The sequence below is a fragment of the Epinephelus lanceolatus genome, chromosome 3 (genome assembly GCF_041903045.1).
Source record: "Epinephelus lanceolatus isolate andai-2023 chromosome 3, ASM4190304v1, whole genome shotgun sequence".
NCBI lineage: Eukaryota > Metazoa > Chordata > Actinopteri > Perciformes > Serranidae > Epinephelus > Epinephelus lanceolatus.
In genome coordinates this window covers 38,801,316-38,826,429 of record NC_135736.1, presented here as the reverse complement: position 1 = coordinate 38,826,429, position 25,114 = coordinate 38,801,316, and the positions used below count along the sequence as shown (strand labels likewise).

Below are 25,114 nucleotides of genomic sequence, written 5' to 3'. Positions count from 1 at the left end.
CTCTTGAAGATTCCATTTGTTATTTTTGTGCCTATAACACAAAGATAAAGTAATGCATTAGATGAAATGCAATAACAGGGAAAAAATCAGATTCTGTACAGTCATTTATCAGGTTATTGCAATGGCAAGCATTCTGTATAGTTTCACACAGTAAATACAGTTATGGAAGTTGATTGTTACTTCAATGAGGACCGCCATACTAAACATAAATCACATTATAAATGTCCATGGGAATACCACCTGAGTAAATACTAAAGCGGTGTTTGTCTGGCGCTGTTGCATATGTGAGTGAAACTGCTTTTTTATAGTGCTGCTTATGGTAAAAGGCACCTGGGGAGAAAGGTTGTGTGATTATTGACCATTATTAAACCGTCAAGCTCCAAGAGAGGGTATTTAACAGGGGAGTAAGATGTCTTTAATGCATCAATCCTTTTCACGCCTCCTCAGAATCACACACACACCCACACTTAAAGAATCACACTTGTAATGTGGGAAAAATAACCTGATACATGGCAGGGTTGATTGATGGCACCGGCTTTTCAGCTGTACCCTCAAGGTGACTGAGGATTCTTTTATGGGATGGTAGCGACAGATTTCTCACTTAGTGTGTGCACGAGAGACGGAGGGGAGGAAAAGAGAGGTTTGGCTATCTAACAGGGATGATACAGAACATTAAGCAGCTTACGGTGGGGATCAGTGATCGCTAATGATAACAACAATATAGTCCTGACACAGACGCAGATTGAAACTGACATTCCTTATGCATACAGTATAAATTATCAGCAAAAATCATTCGTTTCTATTTTTATGAAGTTGGAAAGCAAGCGAGAAACGGGATTAAAACGATGAGATAAGGTGAACTTTTACTGATACCCACCTGGAAATTAGGTTGTTGCAGTAGCATGACTTCAAAAGACAAAAAGTATAAGAAATACAAACATTGTAAATGTAGTAAAACAATTAAGCTGTGAAAGTATTTTGAATAAATACCAGGAAACCCCTCTGAGTATTCACGTGGGGAGGTGTGAGGATAATGGTGCAAAAGCATTCATGGTGGTTTTATGGTTTTCCCCGTTAAAGGGTTTTTTTTTGGGGAGTTTTTCCTTATCCACTGTGAGGGTCCGAAGGACAGAGGGATGTCGTATGCTGTAAAGCCCTGTGAGGCAAATTGTGATTTGTGATATTGGGCTTTATAAATAAAATTGAAAATTGATGGTTGTTTACCAAACAAATGATGGGAATAGTTGTGTAAGAAATAGAAAAGGAACTTCAGAGAGAAGTTCAAAAACATTGGCTCCTTTTTCTCTCTGCACAGGTGACCAATCACACTATGAAGTGCTTGTTAATATCACATTGCTGGTTTCAGAAAGTTATATAAATTGTCGGACAGAGCATCCCCAATTCTGACATTGGTAAGGTATGAGGGGAAAGGGGTTTCCAAAGCTATCTAACTATCTGAAAAGCAGTTGTGACTTGGTATACTGGTGCCTTAAAGCCACATTCAGAGCAACTTCAGCCCTGCATGACGAAAGCACATCCTCCTCATTAATTTGAATGAGGACAGTGCAGTGATGCAGTTTGGGTGCCAATGCAAAGGGCTCTGGTGAAAAACAGGCAGGGTCATCCAGCTGGACTGCAACCCAACCTCATTTGGCGAGATGCTGTGGTGGCCAATCAAATACAGGCACGTGCTCTTTACTGGTAGATTACTTTCTACTTTCTACTGTTTAACTCACAGTCACTGTACACAGTACGACACATTTAAGAGCAGTGTTTGGATTGAGCACCCTTGCCTGGGATGCCCTGCTTGAGCCAAGCCTGAGAGGGGAGCTTGCAGGCGTACTTTGTGAGCCCATCTAGATATAGAGATCTGGTGCTTTGACAGACCCTGTTTTCAACTGGTATTAACATGCATCCTGGGTGATAGGATTACAAGTGGTGAGCTTTAAGTACAGGTGTGAATGCACCCAGTCTCTCTGCATATGGCCACATTCATTCAGCAGATTGTATGCTAATGTTTCCCGAGCCACACTGAAGGACAACCTACTTAGCTGATGCCCTTGCTTATCCGACTGTTGCTGGGGTTACATAGGTTGGTTAAATGCAGTGTTGAAGGACCATTCCCGGAGCTGCTCTCCTAGCAGTGAACAGTCAGTTCAACATCTGCCTTATTAGCTCCATCTAACAGAGCAGCAGCTGCTAAGCAGTCTCAACAAACTCACCTCAACACTGAAACAGGTTGACTCTGTCAGGCTGTTCTCATGCACTGTTTATAAGTTTTCCCATGAAAAGTAATGCACTAAAATTCATAGATATCCCAGGTAATGATAAATCAGTAATTCCTGCATAACCCACACATTTTAAAAGGCTGCAGTCACGTGACCAATGTGCTGATGGAAACAAATAACTTTAAGTGAACTCACTTTAAGGTTCGTCCCTATCGCAATTTTTTTACTCCTAAACCTAACCACAGTAACTTTACTTGCCCAAACCTAATTTCCGTAAATTTATGTTAATTATGTAATTGTAAAAGAACATAACGTCATTCATGGCGTGCTAATTTGTAGGATATCATACAAACTGTTGTGTGTGCATTTTCTTAGGATATGATATGAACCATTGTATGAGGACTCATTGATAACTGTTAGATAATGTTAGCTGTGTGATGCTAACAGTTAGCCCTGTCACTGTGTGCAGTGGCAGACTCTCACCAACTGTTCCCAGTGCCAAGCTCACACTCTTGCAACAATATTTTCCGAATGACATTGAATGAAATGATGTACATGTAAGGGAGATCTAATGGTGAAGACACATTCTAATGTATACTGTGAACAGAAAGACCACGAGCTGTCCACTTGTGATCCGACCCAAGATGAATGATCATACCAGGTGTGAACAGGTAGCCGTAGGGTTATGGCTAGAAAGAAACTCTTGTGTAAATATGATATCATGTACCCGTTGTAATCGGAGCGACTTGGGGGGACAGAAAAAACTTGGAAGGGCTTGGTATATTTTGAGGATGAAAGGTCTGACTGTTGTTAATGCGTATGCAGCAAACAGCAGCTCAAAGTATCTGATCTTCCTGGAGTGCCTGGGTGGGGCTCAGAAGAGGATGCCGCCTGGGGAATTCGTAACAGACATATTGTTTGATCATATGGTGGTTCATACAACAACACCTTAGGCCAAAGATCAATGATCAACTTTGATGTTATTTCATTTGTAGAGAATTTGCAAAGCTATGCATTTTCCACTATGCATGTAACCACTATAGGAGATTTAGAATTGTCTGTTCCTTCAGTTTAGCTTGGAGAGACAGGGTAGTCTGTCCAAGTTAGCCAAGACAGTTTGGACATGAAGTGCTGTAAAGCCGGACTGGTGGGGGATACAGAAGGTAGACAGCTGTATGTTTTGTATGTGCCCATGTCAGCACTGCAGCAAACCTAAACTCATGCCAGATGAATAATATAGGAACCATTTGTCCTGTCCCCGGCATGATTTTGAATATTTCACCATCTACAGACACTTGGGAAGCTGTGACACAAAGGGACTGAGTTTTCTGCTTTCATTTTATTTTTTATGTAAATAATGGAAGCCATCTCACTGTTGAACTGCTGTCTGTACATGTAAAGATGATTTCAGTTGTGAACTGGTACAGACTGTACAATGCTGTCTTTTCTGACCTCAGCTGCATATCTTGATGATGATATTTTAACATATAATGTAACAGTGTTTCACAGGCATGAAATGTCAGTGTGGGTGATGCAATTTAATTGAGTGAGTGGATGTTCAAGAAGTACATTCTGTACTGTATAAGAGGGAAAGATATTTGCCTAAAATTGTATTCTTTAGGGCTTTGTGGGTGTGTAGCAGCACCCTTACAGATATGTGCCCATTTTGTGGACCATCTTGTCCTCAGGTTAAGCAGGTTATTACATGCTGTGATGTCGCGATGGCTGGTTTTGATTCCAGCCCAGTTGCCAACAGAAAATTTTGGCATTTTACATTTCTGCAATCCCTAAATACAATGCGTAGTATATGAGCTGACTTTTTCATTGGAAGGTGGAGGGGATGATGGATGGTGTGTTACCTTGGCAAGACAACTGCCAAGCTGCAGACCACTACAGACCATGTTCAAAACCAACAAACAACAAAACCAGTTGTTTTTTGTGGCTACATTTTCAGCAGCTGTTTAGCCACTAAACTTGGATGTTTTTTTAGCAACATGATGCAGAGTTTCCATCAGTGATAGGGCTGCAAAAAGCAACCATTTTTTGCTGAGACATCGCTGCGATTTCTGTGGAGACTGTGCCACAAAAATAGTTGTTTTTTACGGAGACATTGCTGCGTTTCCTGCCAGCATTACAGCACCAGAAGCGGGTATTTTGAGCCAAAAAATGATTTTTTCCTAATCACAAGCAAATGGTTTTGGTGCCTGAACCAGTGTTGTTGTGAGGTAAAGAAACAATAACCTGCAAATGTAACATATTCATGGTTTGCAGAAATGTACAATGCCAACATTTTGCGACTGGGTTGTGTTTTAACCTTGAAAGTCTGTGTGTGTGTCGTCATGGCAAAATGTGGTCCTGGAGACACCTTTTATAGCAGGAAGCAGTTTTTATCAGGTGTGTCTTTGTACAAATTTTGTCACAGCGATAGCATCACAAGTGTGCAAGATGTAGTCACGAAACTTTACAAGTGTGTAGTTGAGGTCAAAATAAAGGCTAAGAAGTGTGATCTGAGCTAGGGGGTGTGATGTAGGGAAGTGGCCACTACCACCCCTACTTAACATTTAGAGGTACACGTCTACCTCGGATTTTCTTTAATAGTTTCTCTTGACTTCTCTGAGCTTATACATTTGGCAAGATCTATTGCTTTGAAAGTAAATGGCTCCACATTTTTACACGTGTCTATTGTTTTTCATTCAGTGGCTTACATCTAAGAAAAAGATGGTTAAGCTATTGAAGAATTCCTCTGAGGACAAAAGGACTCCATTGGAATTCAACACCTTGATCATGCCCTTATCTTTCCACATGACATATGTTCCACCTGCTTAGTGATCTAATTAAAACGTAGCTTTCACATCAAGACACCTGGTGAAGCTCATGTGTGCTATATATATATATATATATATATATATATATATATATATATATATAAATATAAATATAAAAGTCTCTACATTTGTACAAGGTTCACCAAACAGTTTGAAAATGCTCGTGCTACACAACTAATGTATTTGTTGGGCAGATGTATTCCAAATACCATTACAAGGCTAAATGCTAATTTAGCTCATTTATTCTCATCAGTGAATAAGAGTAATTACAGCTGCTTCGAAGTACTCTCACAGCCTCTTTGTTTTTCCACCCTCTGCTAAGTGAAAAGAGTGATTAGATTTAGATTATTGATGTAGCGGCTATAAATCTGCATTGGGTAAAGCCTTGTCCTGTTATTGGCCTCCTGGGCTCGTTCCCAACTCACTTAGCTTAAATTTATGTTCTACCTGTCCAACAAAAAGCCTTCAGGAGGAGTTTAGACATGCCCCTCACATTCTCCCACTGCTCCCAGTCTCATAATGTTAGTGGTAGATATGTACTAATGGACAATAATTGATGATGGTATGAGTCAGGGTGTTTTGTCTGGCTCTGGATGTGTGCTCATATAATGTTAAAAATGATGAGTATATGTCATTCGGAGTTTCTATGGGGGTCACAGCGTACTGAGAGGTATTAAAAAATATCATGCTTGTTCTGAATAAATTGATACATGTTCAGTTGCTGTCGTATAAAGCCTTTTACGGCTTCTGTAAAGGATGTCCTATTTTGTTTTGTCTGCCATGCCAGCAGCTCTATAAAGCTTGACTGTGCTTTGGGCGAAATAGCCACATTAAATTGTGATCTGTTGATGACACTAGAGGTCAGGAATCAACAAGGAATTACAGTTCATGTTGAGGAGGACATTAATGAATGTAGAAATCCATCCAATAGTTGTCAATATATTTAATGCAAAACCCCAAATGTCAACCTGCTGATGGCGCAAGAGGAAAGATCAGTGGATCACCAAGGATACGCCAGAACTGGCTGAAAAAATGTTAGCATTGTACGTTTCTGCAAACCACAGATACATTACATACATGTTACATTTATGTTGTGGATACACTGAAACCTTGTTTCGTTATTGTGTGGTTATGTTTGGGAACAAATACCACTTGGTTATGGTTAGGAAAAAAATCATGTTTTGGCTTAAGATACCCAGTTTGGGGGACACAGTCCCAACTTCATCACCACAGTGATGTCAACAACCACTTTTCATGGCTCTATCTCTGATAGAAAAAAAAAAAAAGGGTTAATAAAAAACACCCATGTCTGGAGCCTAAAAAGGCTGCTGGAAACACAGCAATGACTTGCTAAATCACAATCACTTTTGTTGTTTGTTGGTTTCAAACAGTCAGATGGTCTGCAGCTTGGCAGGCATCTCGCCAAGGTGACGCACCATCCACCATCCCCTCCACCTCCGGATGATAAATTCATCTTATATAAGACATTAATTTAGAAACATCGATGTGATATGTATGACAAGGTGCAAATGTAACATATTTGTCGTTTGCAGAAACATACAATTCCAACTTTTTCTTCCAATGACTGGACTGAATATATCTTTTATTTACCAGGGACTTCTTTACAAAAACGCATTGCTAAACGTTCAATAGCTGTTGAGATATTTCTGTCCAGGCAAAAATGTTGAATTACAGCCTGAATTGATCAACTGAAATTGCGATCGTTAGAGCCACTAGCATGGCTAAAATGTACCTTACAGATTTTATAAAGCATGGTGAAAGGCAGTTTATGCACAAAACATATACAGTATTTTTTCTTGGATTCCTTGATTCGTAGGCCAAGGTTATTCTGCCTTAACAGATTGTGTGACATTTTTTCTGGCATCAAAAATATGTATTACAAGTATTTCTGTTTTTATTCGGTCACCGTGTTCTTGAAGGTGTGGAAAATTTAGATGACAGATCCACATAGTAAGTAATCTGTAGCCACGATGGAAAGATATGCTCTTTAAGTGCTCTTTAGTTGACAAATACTAGAAGTTGAATGCACTTATTATGTTCTTTGAAGTTCTTGTTAAAGGCATTCAATTAGCCAGGACTGGATTTGTAATATTTCTGACGTGCTGCTTTTTACTACAGTGAATGCAGAGAGATACTTTATATCTAGCAAGAAAGAGTCCTCAACATTTGTAATTATAGTCTAAGAATGGCTGTCCTTTGATATGTAGAGTCCTTTGTTGTAATGTTCAAGGGATGATTTTTGTTCCTGTGTGAAATGTGTAATTTTGTGATTATGATGTCTGTACTTTGCTTTTTGGGTGTACATAATCCCTGTCTGCTTGAAGGACGTCTCGATGGCAGACAAACATGTTTGTTTAAGATGATCAGTAAAATTAAACACTGTCTGTCTGGATCTACACAAATCCCCATTGTCTCTACCTCTCTCTGTCACCTTCACTTACTGTTTATGGTCTGTCTTTTTCTTGGTATTTCTCTAGAACTCCTATTTTCCTTGCTTTGGGAGCTTTTTCTTTACATGCTGCGATACTGGTTTTACATTATCCATTCCTCTCTCCTCGTAGTGCTGATGAGAGGTTTGATGCTACGTTCCATACAAACGTGCTGGTAAATGCGTCAGGATCCTGCCAGTACATCCCACCAGGTGAGACATTCAAAATATATTCTCGCTCACTAATGACCCACTTTCAATTCATTTGCATTAGCTTGATCTTGTCACTGTATTACCATTACTTATAGTTGTTCTGCTGTATCCTCACCACCATTAGCAGCCTTTCACATCAAAAATGTTTCGATCATTGTGGTCATCTTTAGGAACACCAACATGATCACTGTCATTATCATCATCGCTGTCATCATTCTCCTCCTCACTGTTTTCTAACTCACTGACTGAAATGTTGCCCATTGTTTTGGTGATTTTCAGATACAAAGAGGTGTCAAGGATAAAACAGGCCAAATATTGAGAAAAGTGAAAGGTTTATAGGCACCAATATTTCATATAACCAATCTTTTCTAAATTGTCTAAAAACGACCAGCATTTTATATTTTGTTGAGGTCACTCACATTATCCCAAATGTTTACAGCGATGTTCAAACCCAGAGAAATCTGTAGTTTTAATATAGGACACAATCCATTTCATCACCTGTTAGGGGGTCATATCTCCTTTGTGCATGCTTCAGGGTTGTGGCTGTCATAAATTGACTTTTATCCAGTTTTAAGCCACATTTTTACAATATACTTTTTAGATTGTGGTCGTTTTTGGCTATATGTTTCAGCTGGTTGAAGGATTTTAATTCATCAGATGTCTGGATCTTACATTAGCAAAGAAACTAACTGAACAAACATCAGCAGCAGTTTGACTTCAGGAGCTGCTTTATTCAGTATTTTTACTGGTTTAAATCACTGGGTCGGTTTGTTTTGGAGAGCAGTAAATCTCTGTGGATGATTCGACTCCTGGTATAAAGTTATTGTGGAGGAAATGTGAGCATATTTTAGCGGGAGCTGGGCTAGTAGCCCCTCCACAACAAGCCAAACTGCTTTCTTCTCTTTCCAGTTTAAATCACTGGGTCTGTTTGTTTTGGAGAGGAGGAGCACTCAGCGGATAATTGAGCTCACGGTAAAAACATCCTGAACAATGAACACTGACAGAATCCTAGTCAGGACAAACTGACTGCATTGCTCCGTCTTTTGTTTTTGTTTTGATTGAGACCCCTAGCAGCAGAAAATTACACATTGTCATTTAACAGTGTGTCAACTACATTTCAATGCGTCTCTTATTGTAGGACCTGCCACAAGGTGAACACTATAGAAACAATAGTTATATGTAACCCTAGATTTCTGACTTTTGCTGATTACTCTGGTAACTTTTTAAACGAAAATGCTTACAAGTATGTCAAACTGAAAAACAAAAGCAAAAAATTAAGGTATTTTGATGGACAATTTGACGTTAAATGACACTGAAGTGTTTCTTGATCAACAGAACCAGAAACACTTTTGCCTGTCGGTCACTGGCATGTTTTGCTCCAGTCTCTGAGGCTTGAAAGAGTGAAATGACTCATACTGAAATGTACTAGTTACTTTAGATTTTAAACATATTAAGCAAATCACACACCGAAATAAGTGTTTAGTGCTTCCCTTTCATTACTTCCCTCAACACTTCTCTCTAGGCATCCTGAAGAGTACCTGCTACATCGATGTGCGGTGGTTCCCCTTTGATGTGCAGAAGTGTGACCTCAAGTTTGGCTCGTGGACCCACAACGGCTGGCTGTTGGACCTCCAGATGATGGATGTGGACATCTCGACCTACATACCAAACGGGGAATGGGATCTAGTAGGTAAGTGGAAAAACAGACAGGCACACTCAAACACATTCAGGTGGATGACAACAGTAAAACAAAATAAAAATTAAATCTAAGATAAGACCGTCCTTCAGTTTCTGGCTTGTTATAACACAACATATTTACCCATATTGCTTTTATGAAATGTGTGTTTATTTTTCTGACAGGATAATATTAGAACAAATGTATCAGTCGTCGTGGAGAAAGCTTTTAGCGGCTGTTTACTGAAGTAAATGTCAAAGCAGTGCTGTCAGACACTAAATATTTTGGTGATCATTTGGTATGGGTAAATATGAGTGCAGAAATCAATGTAAAATAACTTGCATGGTGACATATGAGGGATAAAGATAAGGTGTGAGAGCTGATATGATGAATGACTGACACCACTCCCAATATCTGGACGATATGTTTGCCATGCAAATTGTAAAAACCTTCAGGGAATCTGAAAGACTACTGTAACAGATTCTGAGACAGAAAGACAGACACTTTCAACATTAGCTAGGCCCTCCAAGTCATATTCCAGAGAGGCAGACAACCAGTCAGCATGACACAGCTCTGACAGCAGGTGATTCAGCGATGTCAACTTCCATGTAAGACGCTGCTCTCACTGACACTTCCCTGTCTATCAGTTCTGCTTAAAGATAGGCTGGAGAATGTTGTTTATTGCAGCAGTATCCACACAGTTTCCCCTTGAACTATTGCTTTTGATTATATATATTAATGTGTAAGTTGATTTCTTTGGATGATTGCTACCTAAAGAGCGATTTGTGTGAGAATTATGGGACTAAAGGTTGAGTGGCTCTCATGGTTTAAAACAAGTGGTTTTAGCTCGATAGAATTTTAAAGGAACAGTTTGACATTTTTGGAAATACACATTTGTTTTTTTGGTGGGAGATAGTTGGAAAGACTGATACTACTCTTGGGCCTGTGTGGTAAATATGAAGCTACTGCCAGCTGCTTACATTAACTCAGCATGAAGACTGACAACTGGGGGAAAAACCTAGTCTGGCTAAAGTGAAAATAACAATTTGTGTTTCTATCAGGGCCCAAGAATGCTGCTCAGCCTTGGTTTTTAATGAACTGCAAACAAGGTCAATTATGACTCGTTCTATCATGAATTTTTGATTCATGGAGGTTTTATACTTGTAAAACTTTCCTCAAGCTGAGAAAAGCAATTTAAAAATCTGTGATGTTATGTCATGTCTATAAGCCGAGTGAGAACTAGCAGGCAGAGCCAGCAGGAGAAACACTACTGCACATATCTAGGTGGCCACATATCGCGGAGGATTTTTTTGGCACATGCGTCAGATGAGCAGTTCCATTGGACTGATAAGGCGCCATCTTGGGAACCTAGTTATAATTATACATTCTCGGTTTTCATGGGGTTAGCCCATGGATGTATTAAGAGACCTGGATAAAGCATTGGAGGCGGGACTCCGTTTATTCCTATGAAAGTTGCTCAGTGGCACATGAAGCCAAAAACACTTTGAGTGAGAAATTGCCCAGATGATCGGTGGTGCTTCCGCATCATTGGACCCATAGAGAAAGAGACCTACTAGCCAAGCCGGCTACTTCTGATTAAGCACTTCGCTAACTTGAATTAAGATAACATGATTCAATCTTGCAGCTCTGCTAGACTTTCCAAATGTTATCAGACCCAATGGATTAAATCCTAATAGTGAAACAAGTCATTTCATTGATATACAGATGTCTCTTTACCAATATAAGTTTATGGGAAAAATGTTTTTTTTTTTGGGCCACTACGAAAATTAGCTTCAAAGCCCAGAGCGCTTCCTGATGGCCTGGGTTAGCAGCAGTAGCTTCCCAAAGGTTTTGCTAGTTTTCTGACGACCTTATGATGACAACACATCTCCAGGAAGTCACTGCTTTGGGGAAAGATTGTGTTCAGAATTGCAAACTGACATGCTGCCTAAGACTACCTAAACACTCAGTCTGTATGTACTGCATACTGCCTACTCAATGAACAATCAAGGGTTAGGGTTACCAACAGACTGTTTACACTTAAGTTAGCTCAAGCAAAATAATAATAGTCATAAGACTGCATCACATGATTGACAGACGCTCTGACCTGTCCAGCAGCTCTCACATCTCCAAAAATGTTGCAGCAGGTTTCCACACAGGCATTATTTGGATAAACTGGCCTCATATAAGAAAGCTAAAGTGTTACTTTCAATGCATTGTGGGACAGTTGAGTATGTTCAGTAAGGTCATGCCACATATTCAGAAATTGTTGCTAATCAAGTATGTATCTGGTTTTGTCTTGCATATACAAAATCCACATACTATGCAGCTGGAACACACTATATGCTTAATTTGACATCCTGCTTAGTATGAATAGTATGTTAGTATCTGTCTTCAGCTTCATATATACTGCACAGACAGAGTGGTATCTATCTTCTCTTTTATTTCAACAAGGGAGCAAATAAGTGTGTTTACTTTAACATTACAGTTTAAAAAAACAGGAATCTTCTCAGCTCAATTCATTTTTATTTGTGTCTTTTACCATGATCCTTTTGTAGTCCAAGTTTCTTTTGTCTCTTCTTATGAAACAAAGGAAGACAGAAATGGTTAAGTTCAAGATAAGATTCTAAAGGTAATATAAAGCTAATAAATCCTGCTCATTTCTTTGTTTTCTTTCTTCTCCCCTCGTTTGTTTTTTGTTATTTTTCTCCCCTCGTTCTCCCCATGTGGAAATGAAGTGCTCACATCATCTTTAACTCAAGTTTGGGTGTTAATCAGAGGCCAACAGTATAATTCACATTCACACACAAATATACTTAAACACAAAGTGAGAGTACCCAGCTGGCTGGGGGAATGGAGGGGCGTGTGTGTGTGTGTGTGTGTGTATGTGTGTGGTGACAGCTGGCCTCGGGATGGTTCACTTAATTCAGGCACGGTCAGGCGGCAAGCTGGCCAAGAACACACACTGTCCTGGTGCCTTAGAACATTCCCATGCCCATGCCGGCGTATGTATCTACACACACACACACACAGGATGTGGTGGTTGCATCTGCAGGTCTGCAATCCATCAAATTAATAGATGGTTAACAAAGGCTATTTCTCTTCAGCGTTCAAGCGACGCGGTTTAAATGAAATTAAATTGAATCCATGCAATTAATTTAAATTGCATTTCTATAGGAATAAACACTGTTTACACACACACACACACACACACACACTCTCTCTGGGCTTTTTTGAGTAGTGTATTTTAATTATATCACTGATTACATTGAACCAGGCCTCATTCAGAATCAGTAAACACTTGAACTTGTGAATGGCTGATACAGCTGTACGATGAGGCTCCATTACCAAACACTGATTTTTGACTTCGAGCCACAAATGAGTCTCCCTCCTTCTCTCTCACACAGACACACACAAAACACACACAATTCACTGATTGTGGCTTTTTAATCAAGGGGAAAAGATAACACTTTGAAATGACTGCGCTATGAAATCTATCAAAGTCCTGCTTTCTAATCTTCCTACACGCACAAATGCACACAAGTTTTACACACAAGGACTTTTTTGCATCTGACCAGACCAAGGTGACATTGTTTTCTTTTGTTGACCTGATGGAAAAGGCAGATTAGTCTTGTAAATGTGAATATGCCGGCAAGACAGATAAGGGCATGGTGATGAGCATTAGGGATTAATAAATGATTTAGGATTGTTTTGCAGGGATAGTGGGGTAATTTAAAGTTGACACAGAGTTTAATGAGCTTCTTGACAGGTCTTGACAGTTTCTCCTGCCCAAGCAGTGCTCTTCATTCTAAGTACAAGCACGTAGGTCTTGTGACTCAGGTTCATTGATTGTTCCTCGGGTAAACACAAAATATGGAGTACATGTATGTATGCATGTATAATATGCCCATGTTCAAATGTGAGGATTAAAGGATAGGTTCACATTTTTTAAGTCTATCTTAAAGGGGAACTCCACTGATTTTACACATCAAAGTCTGTTTTCAGGCGTCAGGCAGTAGGCTATTACTGCTTATGTGGACAAAGTTGTTTAAAGCCATTTGTGGCTCCAGAGGGAGCTGTGTGAAGTCTGATAAATCTCTAATGTGATGTCACTTGAGTCAACATTGGTTGAAGAATACGAGTGTGAAAATGAACAATAAATTGGGGACATAAAGTTAGAAAGAAGCAAGGTCACTAGACTTCTGAAGCCCGCTCCTCATCTCTGCTTGAGGCTACACTAGCCGCTATCTGTCCTGGACATGGATGTATAAAGACACAGTGTTGGAGGTGGGGCACCATTCATTCCTGCAAAAGTTGCTCAGAGGCGCATGAAGCCAAAAAATTTGACTTCACAGGGTTTTAAATTATTATCATTGTGCATACAGACCAAGACCACTGGAGACTTCTGCCATGCCAATGGCTAACTTTTGATTTAGCCCTCTGCTAATTTGAATGGGGATAAAATGACTTAACCGTGTGCCTCTTTTAGACTTTTGCTAGCATCTCGTGTTAGCTCACCTGGCACCACTGAGCTAGCTGACTTTACAGCTCAGTTGAGGAGGACGCACAAGCAGGAGCTTCTCGTCCATGAGTAGATGCACACTTCTGTCTGCACAGTGGTATTGTTGGAGGATGTTGTGCAGTAGTTCCACCTGGAAAGAAAAATAGTTTTTTTGACTGCTGAAGCAGCTTGTTGCTGTGGGAGTTAAACGTGTGGATGTTTTTGAGTATCACTGGAAACATATTCAAGGTTAATTGACACTGACAAAGGTTCAACAAGCAAGTTTGACTCAGACTTTGATTCATTAGACATGGTAACAATCAGTGCATCACTTAAGTCATCCTAGTGCAGCATCTCAGTGGCTTAAAGTGTTGGCTTAGCCTCTACAATAGTTTCTGAACAAAGACATTGTTGTTGTTGAGTTTTTCAAATGAATTTTTTTGGCACTTTAAGCAGCACAAGCCGAGTCTCATCTAGTTCTATTATATTGGAGAGAAGTCAGACATCTCTACAGCTTATATCTCCAACACTTGGCAACTCACACCAAAATAATTTATACTGATAAATAGCACTACAGGTAAGAGGAAAAATATGAAGATTTAATTTTGGGGTGAACTGTCCCTTTAATGTTTTTTTTTTTATCTTGTCTTATTGACTTTATTGTGCAATTTGTAAAGCTCTTTAAACTGCTATTCAGTATGAAATGTGCTATATAAGGAACTGTTGCTGATGTTGGGCTGTAAAGTCCAGTGAACACACTGGACGTGAGATTGGACTATACATGAACCTTGTCTACAAATCACCTCTGTGGTTACACAAAACACGTCTAGACAGATCCAGTGAGGATAAAGAGCTTAAGAGCAACAACTGCCTATCAGTCAGTGTACAGAGTTAGAACAGAAAGGCTGCTCTCAAACAGGTGGCTGCCGTCGTAAAAAAAAAAAAAAAATTAATTTGCTGCAGAAAACATTTACGACTCAAATGTTTAGACAACAAACCACAACAAGCTGTGCTTCATTGTGATTTTGGACAAGCTTAAATGTGCTGTTCTACACAAGGTGAAAACTGTGTTGGGAGGATTATTACTTTATATAAAAGATTACATCACTCTATTATGTACAGTAATCATTTAGGCAAGAGTGCACTGCTTTTTTTTCAGCGACAAGCTGCTTTCCACACTGTTACCAGGACAATACATTAATGTTGAAATCCTAATCTTCCTAAAAACACAACAACTGCTCCAACTGTGCTTAGTTAAAGTCTGGAATTTAGATTTTGTGGCATCTTTGAGTGACTGACATTAAATCCATAACCCACTGTATTGTACATGATGAAATAAAAAGGACAGGGGTGCATTTATCATTTCATTTTCTCTCTTTATGTCCAAGGATTCAAACCAGTAACTGTCTGCCCACAAATCTACCCATTCAATCACGTTTAAATGCCACTAATAAACATGTATTAATAATGATTGTAAACTGATCCTCTCTGCCAACCGCTCAAACAGCCACAGCTGCACCATTACCACTTATTTTATAAGATCTTAAATATTACTCAGCCAAGCAGAACTGAGAGCTGGACTTTTATTTTACAGTTCTATGTGTTTTACCTTTGATTTACACCTTCCCATCTTTTCTTTTCTCCCCCAGGTGTGCCAGCCAAGCGTAATGAGCTGTACTACGAGTGCTGTAAGGAGCCCTACCCCGATGTGACGTTCACGGTCACCATGCGCCGCAGGACACTCTACTACGGCCTCAACCTGCTCATCCCCTGTGTGCTCATCTCTGGCCTGGCCCTGCTGGTCTTCCTGCTCCCTGCTGACTCTGGAGAAAAGATCTCACTCGGTACAGGGCAGGACACACACATCAGTCCATCCCAGCACACATACAGATTCTCTCACACTAACACAGAGGGACAGTGATTCATGATTACAATCATACATAGAGACAAAAATGTATTCCTCTCCCCCGCCTTGGTGATATCAGCCCACCAGGTCCCGACACTGTTGCTAACTCATTTATTTGTCATTGCTCTATGCTAATGCTGGCATTATGGCTGGGAATTAGCATTTGAGTTGGATTTTACTCATTAGCGGATGAATAAAAGCTCCATTATAAACACAGCAAAGATAATCACCTGGACCCGAAAATATCAGCTAGTTTCAAAACGCCATTCAGTGAGACGGGGTCAGAGTAAATATATAACTGCAAGTAATCCCTAGAGGGTAGAAAAGAGACTGAATATTCTAAAATAAATCCACAGCTGATTTCACCTATTTTGAAGCGACCAGCTGCATTTATTTTGAGTACTCTCAAGTCACCATTTAAGAGCAAACTAGGCTGTGATGAAAGAATTTATCCTTTGTGTTTCTGCTCTACTGTCGTCCTCCAGGCATCACAGTGCTGCTGTCTCTAACAGTGTTCATGTTACTGGTAGCAGAGATCATGCCTGCCACTTCAGACTCTGTTCCTCTGATTGGTAAGACACATTTCTGTTTTAATTGGTGCTCAGTGTGATTATTGTCTGGCTTTCAAAGTGATGAAAAACAAAGAAAAACAACTGAGATGGATCACAAAATGAGCAAGGGCTTATTTCCTAACAGTTAGCTATTTGTGTCAGACGTGATATTTACTCATAATAATAGATAAACACTGGAAAAGGGCAAACAGCTAACCTGGCTGTTTCCAAAGGTTAAAAAAAAAATCATCTCTGCAGCTTACTAATTCCCTCAACATTTTCAGTGTCTTTCTATATACTTTGTATGCAGTTGTGTAAGCCTGTAAACGTGTTCAAGTAGAAAGTATCGACCCAAAAATAAGCATAACAAGTCCTCTAACCACTTTGGGAAAATGAAGTGAGACAATGCAGAATGTGGGCAAGTATTCTACATTAATGGTCATGATTTTTAAAAATGGTGGTGTCAGTCTTTTTGCAAGGAAAATAAAAAGGTTATATTTCATGTATTTTTCACCTTGTACCTGAATCTGACCTTCATTAAGGAGCCAGACAGGCTAAAAAGTGCCATACCATAGTTGGTGGGTCAGTGTGTAGAGTTTTCCCCATTAACTATAGGTTAAACTGCTGAGATATTCACACCTCATATTCACCACAGGGCAGCCGTTAGCAGCTGGGTGTGGGAGGTTGCTGATACAGGATGTGGAGATTATCCTCAGAGCAGAGGACCAATAGAGTTGCATGGAATGAAGCCATGCTGATACAGACTATAGGAGACGAGGCAGCCGCCCATGACATGGGAGGGGAGGCTGCAGACAGAAATGCTGCTCAGTATCATTTGGCAGCTCAGTGATGTAAAACGAAGCCATTAGCAAACTCACCTTTATTGGTGTAGACATATTAACACATTGTAGGTGGAGCGGAACTGATAGATTGAAGACAAAATAAATACTCCTCAAGGTTCACAATGAGAGCTCCAATTATACTTTGACATGGAGGTGTATACAGAAGCATTTGATTGGTCCATCTTTATATGCGCTCACTGATATCAGAGCCAGACCAAAATAAAACATGACCAATTTTTGTTTGAAGGGGAATATATCTCCTGTTTGTGTGTGTTTTGTGTGTGTGGTGGACCGGGTAGCGTGCTTGCCTACATGCATATGTTATGCATTTTCATGTTTCCGTGGCTGCAAATACCCGCGAGTGTGTATCTATGTTTTGGTTGGTTTGTACATTAGGAAGTAAAACGTTAGTCATCCTCCCACCACTCCCTGTGGTGGTATGACCTCAGGTCTGTTGACAGGGATAAACTCCCCACTGACTAACCAACCAACCAACGGGCTGACTCGGCAGCAGTCCTGCCAAAATACAATGCTTACCTCTCATGTTTCTCCTCGGACTGTATGTAGATTCATGAGCTTTTCATTCAGAATTACACTTTTACACTGTATTAGTTGTTCTCTGTCACAAATGGAAGTTACTCTGCTGTACTTATGTGCCTTTTCTCCTCTAGCTCAGTACTTTGCCAGCACCATGATGATTGTGGGCTTGTCTGTGGTGGTGACAGTCCTGGTACTACAGTTCCACCACCATGACCCCCATGGAGGGAAGATGCCCAAATGGGTAGGTTAACAATAATTTTTTAATCCCAACAACTGCATTATTTTCAAATAACCACACAACTTATTAATATTGGTACACTTAACTACTCATGTAGGCTGTTGCTAAGCTATAGCTGTCCTTTGTTGGAGTAATGCAGTAACATTTATTCAAAGGTTGACAAATGTATTTGTTATTCCAAGTGTGAGTTAACAACACTTTAACTGTTTGTGAGAGACCATCATAAGCAGAAATATCCACCAACAGTGCATTTACTTTGTATTAACTGTACAGTTATACAGTACATTTAGATTTATTTCTGAAGGTTTATTTTATCTTAAGGTTTGACAAAGCTTTGTATTACATGAAGGTTTCCACCAATATTAGTGATGGGCAAAAATGAACTAACACATCAGTATGTACTGGGTCAGCCTGTCAAATGTGTCAATGTGTTCATGAATTTTATTAACAACATGTTGTTAATAAAGGGCAAAGGAAACAGATCAGATGAGCCACAAAAATGATCGGGAACTTATTTTTCAGATTATTCTGACACATGAATGCAGCACGGATCTACAGAGGTAACTGGGATGTCTGCTACTTGAATGGCATGTCGGTGGTCAGTGGCATTTCTGTAACCTTGTATTGAGCTTACATTGCCTACCTACATACAGGTGGGATGCTGAATCAATACATTATAATGGATATTTTACCATTATCAATCATTCTGCCCATCACTACCCAAAATATGAATCAAGATCATAAAAGCAATTCATCATTAGCAAGATTATATACTGTGAACTACACAGTTATTAAATAATAATGCACTCTATGGAAAGGCAAATATCACACTAACAGAAGTATGGGGGAGTAGAGGTTCTATTTTTTTTTTTTGTATTTCTATCTTCTGGCCTCTGTCTGTTTTTCATATGAATTTAACACTTATATTTTGGTCCTTAACTCACCAATCTGTCTTCCATCTCTCCACCTTATCTCATCTTTTCATCCAGGTCCGAGTTATCCTTCTCAACTGGTGCGCTTGGTTCCTCCGCATGAAGAAACCTGGAGAGGAAAGCAGAGCAGCCATGAGCCCCCAAAACTACAAGTACTCCCACCCTCCTGCACACCATACCAGCACCAACAGCATTCAGATGAGCACCATACCAGGGCAGGCATCCACCCAGTCGACCACGACCAACGGGAGCATGAACCTGTACTTTGGCTACCACTCAATGGGCACAGACAACCCTGCTTTCCCACCAAGCACTGATTCGGGTGTGGTGGTGTGCGGTGGTGGTGGAGGTGGCCATCCTAACGGCTCCTCTCCACATGACATCCACTCAGAACAGACGCGGACTTTGCTGCTGGAGCAGGTTCCGGAAATTTCCCGGATCCTGGAGGAAGTGCAGTACATTGCCAGACGTTTCCGGGAGCAGGACGAGGGGGAGGCAATCTGCAGCGAGTGGAAGTTTGCAGCGGCTGTGGTGGATCGGTTGTGCCTGGTGGCTTTCTCGCTCTTCTCCATCATCTGCACCTTCACCATCCTCATGTCAGCCCCCAATTTCATTGAGGCTGTGTCCAAAGACTTCACATAAGGTTGATCTCCTCCCTCTCTGAGAGGAAAAAGAGAGCTAACATTAAAAATCCTGACATGATTACAACTGTGCCACACAAGCCTCCCTGCTACGACAACGTGAAGCCACACAGTTATTTTAGAAGTGTTGTTACAAGTCACCAGAAGCAAACCTTTCCCTCTATCTTCACATATTTGTCAGTAGTATATGGTTGTTTGGAGATGATGTGATTTTTCCCATTCAGGGTGGCTCTCCTTGCTAACACTGCACATAAAGTATACCACAGTATGCAGGAGGCTGAGGCTACATGCAGTATTTAATGATGTAGAAACTCACACTAATGCACTTTCATCTGTACCCCTGCTGTACCACATCATTTACCTGCCACCACCTGGGCTTCACATCTCATCAGAATATATTGCTAACATTCCCTTCTCTTACAGCTCTTTTTTCTGCTATTTTCCTCACTTTTTCCACTTCCTTTCCCATGTGTCGTGCTTCTCATCTTCTACAAATGTCTTAATGTCTTCAGCAGTTACATACAGTACAGTCAGTAGAGTTTTTGCAGGCCTGTATTCTAGTGATTCTACATCTCACTTTATAAATATGGTGAAGCTGAGATTAAATCTTTTTATTAAGTTGTTGAATTTACTGAGAGCTGCTGACCTGTTGACTCTGTACGCCTGTGCATCTCACTTCTCTTTAACTAGAGCTGCAACTGGTCGCTTTCATTTTAAATTAATACACTTATAATTTTCTTGAGATAGTGAAAAATGCCTGGTAGTTTTCTAGACTCAAAGGTGATGTCTTCAGATTGCTTGTTTTATTCACACAACAGGGAGTGATGAGGCCAGAGTCTAGATGCCAATCTAGAGTGACACCTGCGAGCTAGTTCAGGCTGTCAACTCGAGCTGCATTGATTCATACATAGACGTCATAGGTCTACAAAACACACCCTCCCAATTTGGCAGTCTATTTAAGCTGCAAAATCTTCCCAGCTCTCCCTCTGCCTTGTCTATGCTGCTGCTGCCCTGCATCAGCACTGCTGCTCACTTTCAGCCCTACTTCCATCCCCAACATCCACATGCAGGCTCCGGCTAAGGGGAGAAATATTTAATAATCACTCCCCAATATCACATGTAAACATACCTGCGGGAAGCGATGAGGCCGTAGTCTAGATGCCAAACTCTATGTTCTGCTGTTGAAATAAACTTTTAAAACATGAGTTGTCTGACTGAAATGGAGCAACGCCTGCAAGCTAGTTCAAGCAGTCAACTTCACTGATTCATACACACACGTCATACTTCACTCTCCATGTTATCTACAAAACACACCCTCCAAATTTGGTGGTCTGTTAAATTAATTTTTCAACCCAGTTGCCGGGAAAAAATATTGGCATGATAAATCTCTGCAAACCATGGACATGTTGAATTCATTGGTTAGATTACTGAGTATGAAGTGAGTACATTCTCCTATATATTCCAGTTACTTTTTGGCTGATGGGATGGGCCAGAAATAGAAGTGGGTAAACCCCGTATACTTGCACCTTCATTAATTCCCTTATTACATTTGACGTTTCAACAACGCTGTGGTTAATGTATTAGTGATGTCTTGGTAAAAACAACTGCTTTGATGGATAGCAACAAAGCACCCACATTTGGCCTAAAAAGCCAATGGAAACACAACAATGACTCGCTAAATGACAATGGGTTTTGTTGGTTTTTTTGGTCATAAACAGTTTGACTGCAGCTTGGCAGGCGTCTCTTCTATGTGACACACCATACACCATGCTTTCCACCTCCCAATGACAAAGTCAGCACATATGTCACTTTAAAAATGCTGATATAATATGTATGAAATGTGCAAATGTAATGGACTTGTGGTTTCCAGAAACGTATCCTGCCAACATTTTCCTCTGGCCACGGGGCTGCATATATGAAAAAGACAAGCATCAATTCCTGACATTTGAGGAGCTGGAAACAGTGAATATGTTTGCTTGAAAAATGACTAAAACAGTTTGTTAATAATCAGAAAAAGCTACCGATTAACTGTCTCTTGATGGACTCATGTTTCAGCTGTACTTTAAAGATCTCCATCTTATCTCATTTTTCCCATTTGTAGTTACTGGATTGGTCCTTACTCACCTCCTTCTTGCCTTCCAAGTCATTCTCATTATTTCCTTGCACTTCCCTTCTGGCACATCTTACATCCAGGTGGTTCTATATCCATAAATGTGAAAAGATAAAGTTTTACCATCGGCAGTAAAAGTCATACTTCACTATGACATCAGAGACATTTACAGTTTTGCTCTTTTCAAGACAGTTTATTAAAGCGTGAAGTAATTTCAGAGGGGATCTCCCAACATTTCTCTTTGCCATCATCCCTTGTGCTAAACAATGTAGTTAGTTAGCATATGATACACTCTGACTATTTTTAAATCACTAACATTAATTAGCAATGTATTTTTCTTTTGAGAGTAATGTTTATCTGACTTGTGTGCAAGTTACACAATGTGCTGCTGTATTCGCAGAAAAGCTCACAATGAAGAAAGAAGATCAGTGCAAGTAGTGATTGAAAGACTATTTGTTCTTCTGAGGGATTTTTAAACAGATTCTGAGGGGAAATCACCCCGTTAGGGACACATTCGGTACTAATCTTTTGTAGTGCCGAGTGCTTTGTGTTTTTACTCTCTAATACTCAGCGAAAGGCAAACACTTTCTTCTCTAATCTCTAGCAACAACATGCAACAAGGATTACTGGGTGACCTTATGTAACAGATTTGTGTTAAACCTTCTCACTACCCGAGCATCCCCGCTGATCCTCAGTGGTACAAGACACGCATGAATTTCCACTTTTACGCACGCAAGTGCACTCGCAGACTTCTCCAAAACTCGCACATGGCCATTCTAAGTGGAGTTTTAAGAAGAACCGAGGGGGAATAAAAACATCAAAATGCTGGACACTGCGTGACTGCTGCAGAAACAGCCACTGAAATGGAATTCATGCTGTTACAGTTAATCAATGGGCCGAGTGAAGACAAACAGCTGCCACCCATCGACTAGCCTACCACTCTTTGACTCCAAGACTGTAAAGCATTTAAATGTCATGTCCACTTATAATGGACAAACAGGACAAGGTGAAGCCAGTACTTTGCAGAACTCTGTGTTCCTTCATTTTTTATCCAGCTTTGAAGTTTTAATCTTCATACCCCTTTTTTAATTTCCAACCAGAATGTGATTTTTTTTTGTTTTAAACAATGCAAATATGGTCAGTCTTTTATGTAATGTAATGGTATTAGGTTAAAGGAATAGCTCCATGTTTAGGGTTTCTTGTCAAGAGCCGATAAAGATATAACTCTAATGTGTGTGTGGTTAATACAAAGCTACAGCCAACAGCCAGTTAACTTAGCTTAGTGTAAAGACAGGAAACAGGGAAACACTACTTAACCCAAATAGTTGTTTTACTTATTCTTCTGTTTTTGTATGGATTAAACAGACAATATATAACTTGATTGCTTTAGTACAGTAAATATGAGACTACAGCAAGTAAGGGAGACCGGGGTTGGCTGGTACACTGCTACTTTCTGGTCCTTTAAAGGTCACAGCAAAAAAGATGTAACATCAAAACCTACTGCGTTAAAACATCTGACAGTCATTAACTTTTTTTTGGCAAGGATAACATTTCAGTTTTATGGTATTGAAAGTAAAAAAGTGGTCTGTGGACTAAATGCATTGTAAACTGTGTTAGACAGAGATACTGGAAAAGTGTTACTTTTAGTTAACAGACATAACAATCAGCTACATTTTAATATAAGATCTGAAAGTCTCTGACAAGTGATGTTTGCTGGCTAACATAATTTTCTTCACAAAGTTGGGTCAAATCTGAGCGTTGTTGGTTGGCACATGTTGCAAAATTAACAACTGTAACCCGTATTTTCAGAGATTTAAACTATTTGATTGATTAAAAACAATATTTATCATTATTAGTCCATACCCATTGAGTACAGCATTCCATACCATGACTTAGTCAAACCAAAAATTAGAAAAAAACAACAATATTGGTCCACAGGGGGAGCCGCAGTGATCAGTCTCATTTCAGCCATTTTTAAGCATTTTTCTGTTATTATAGCGCCACCCAGTTGCCAATTAGAGTTAAATTTCTCCAGTCACCTTGAGGCGTCCTGTTCTACATATCTACCACGTTTAGTAAAAATCGATATGGCGGTTAGGCCTAGATAAGAAATTAGCTCTGTAGCGCCCCCATTTTGTTTGATCGGGTCAATAATGGAGGGGTCCCCTCAGATTATGTGTGGTCATATGCCTACAAAGTTATGTGGTGATCGGTGAAACCCTTAAGATGTTATACACCTTTATGTGATGAGCCACGCCCTCCGCAATATTCATTGCCTTATAGAAGCTCAGTTTTAGTAAGTTTTCCAACTTTTGCCAAGAGGGAACTTCAGATATTGGTCCCTAGATTATGTTCACCCAGTTTCATGCAGATCGGTCAAACTTCCTAGGAAGAGATCGATTTTAACTGTTTTTCAAAAAACTCAAAATGGCAGAAAATCTATATAACCGTAAGTTATGGGTTCTTTAAGCAAATGTGTTCCTCATGAGGAGAGGCATCTCTGTGCAAAGTTTCATGTCTCTACGACATACGGGGCATGAGATATGCCCATTCAAAGTTTGCAATTTCAATCGGTTTCTATAGCACCCCCCTTTGGCCAATTGATGTAATATTGCTTCATTCACATCCTCCCATGACCCTCTACCACTGTGCCAAATTTCACATGGACTGACCAAGTCAGTGAGGAGAAAAACATGGAACAGACACACACACGGACACACCTACAGACACAGAGTTTTCGTCATTATATAGTAAGATTATCATTTTTAATAGTCAATGGCAAAGTAATTAGACATTACTATGAATGAGTTGCTTAAAAATTGTTTTTTGTAGATAAAATGGGTACATATAATAATAAATGCTCATGTTTCTGGTTCTTGTTTGAATTAAATGCTTAAATTGTTTCTACTGGGTGCCAACCAACCTTGTGACAGTGCTGGTTTGTACAACTGCTCATGGATTTAATAACAAATCACCTCATTTTTTAGAAAACATTTGTGTACATTAAAACAGGTGAATTTATAACTTATACCTTAACCTTTTCATTTCCTGCTGGTTAGAATATAAGTATGGCAGAGAGTGAAAAGTGTGCCAACCAACCCCCGCTTACTTTAGCTTGACACAGAGACTGGAAACAGGCAAAAATGACAGTAACAAGAGAAGTTCATTACCGCTATTATATTAACCGAATGGTTAATATGAAGCTACAGACAGCAGCCAGTGAGTTTACCTGACTGGAAAAGGGGGGAAACAAAATGTATTGTTTTTACACCTCTGTTGTTGTAGCAAAAAGCAAAAAAAAAAGTTTTTCCCAAAATGTACAATTCCTCAGATATTTGTCCATTTGTCGTTGAACATTGTGTAGATAATAGATTGCAAGTTGCAGGGGTTACTGTGTACAGTGAAGATGAAAAGCTGAGCACTGATGATCCGAGAAAACAAAGCTTTTTTTTTTGATAAAGGA

At 39.8% G+C, this 25,114-nt stretch overlaps 1 protein-coding gene across 2 annotated transcripts in view; it reads left to right on the top strand.

The window, feature by feature from the left end:
• The window catches only part of chrna8 (cholinergic receptor, nicotinic, alpha 8), a 58,301-nt gene extending 37,802 nt beyond the window's left edge, over positions 1-20,499 (top strand). For both annotated transcript variants that reach the window (XM_033624665.2, XM_033624663.2), the window contains exons 5-10: positions 7,636-7,715; positions 9,238-9,405; positions 15,541-15,735; positions 16,283-16,369; positions 17,862-17,971; positions 18,958-20,499. In XM_033624665.2, the coding sequence (XP_033480556.1) occupies positions 7,636-7,715; positions 9,238-9,405; positions 15,541-15,735; positions 16,283-16,369; positions 17,862-17,971; positions 18,958-19,542 (1,225 nt within the window). In that variant the 3' untranslated portion in view covers positions 19,543-20,499. The remainder of the gene's footprint in view (positions 1-7,635; positions 7,716-9,237; positions 9,406-15,540; positions 15,736-16,282; positions 16,370-17,861; positions 17,972-18,957) is intronic.
• The last annotated feature ends 4,615 nt before the right edge of the window (positions 20,500-25,114 follow it).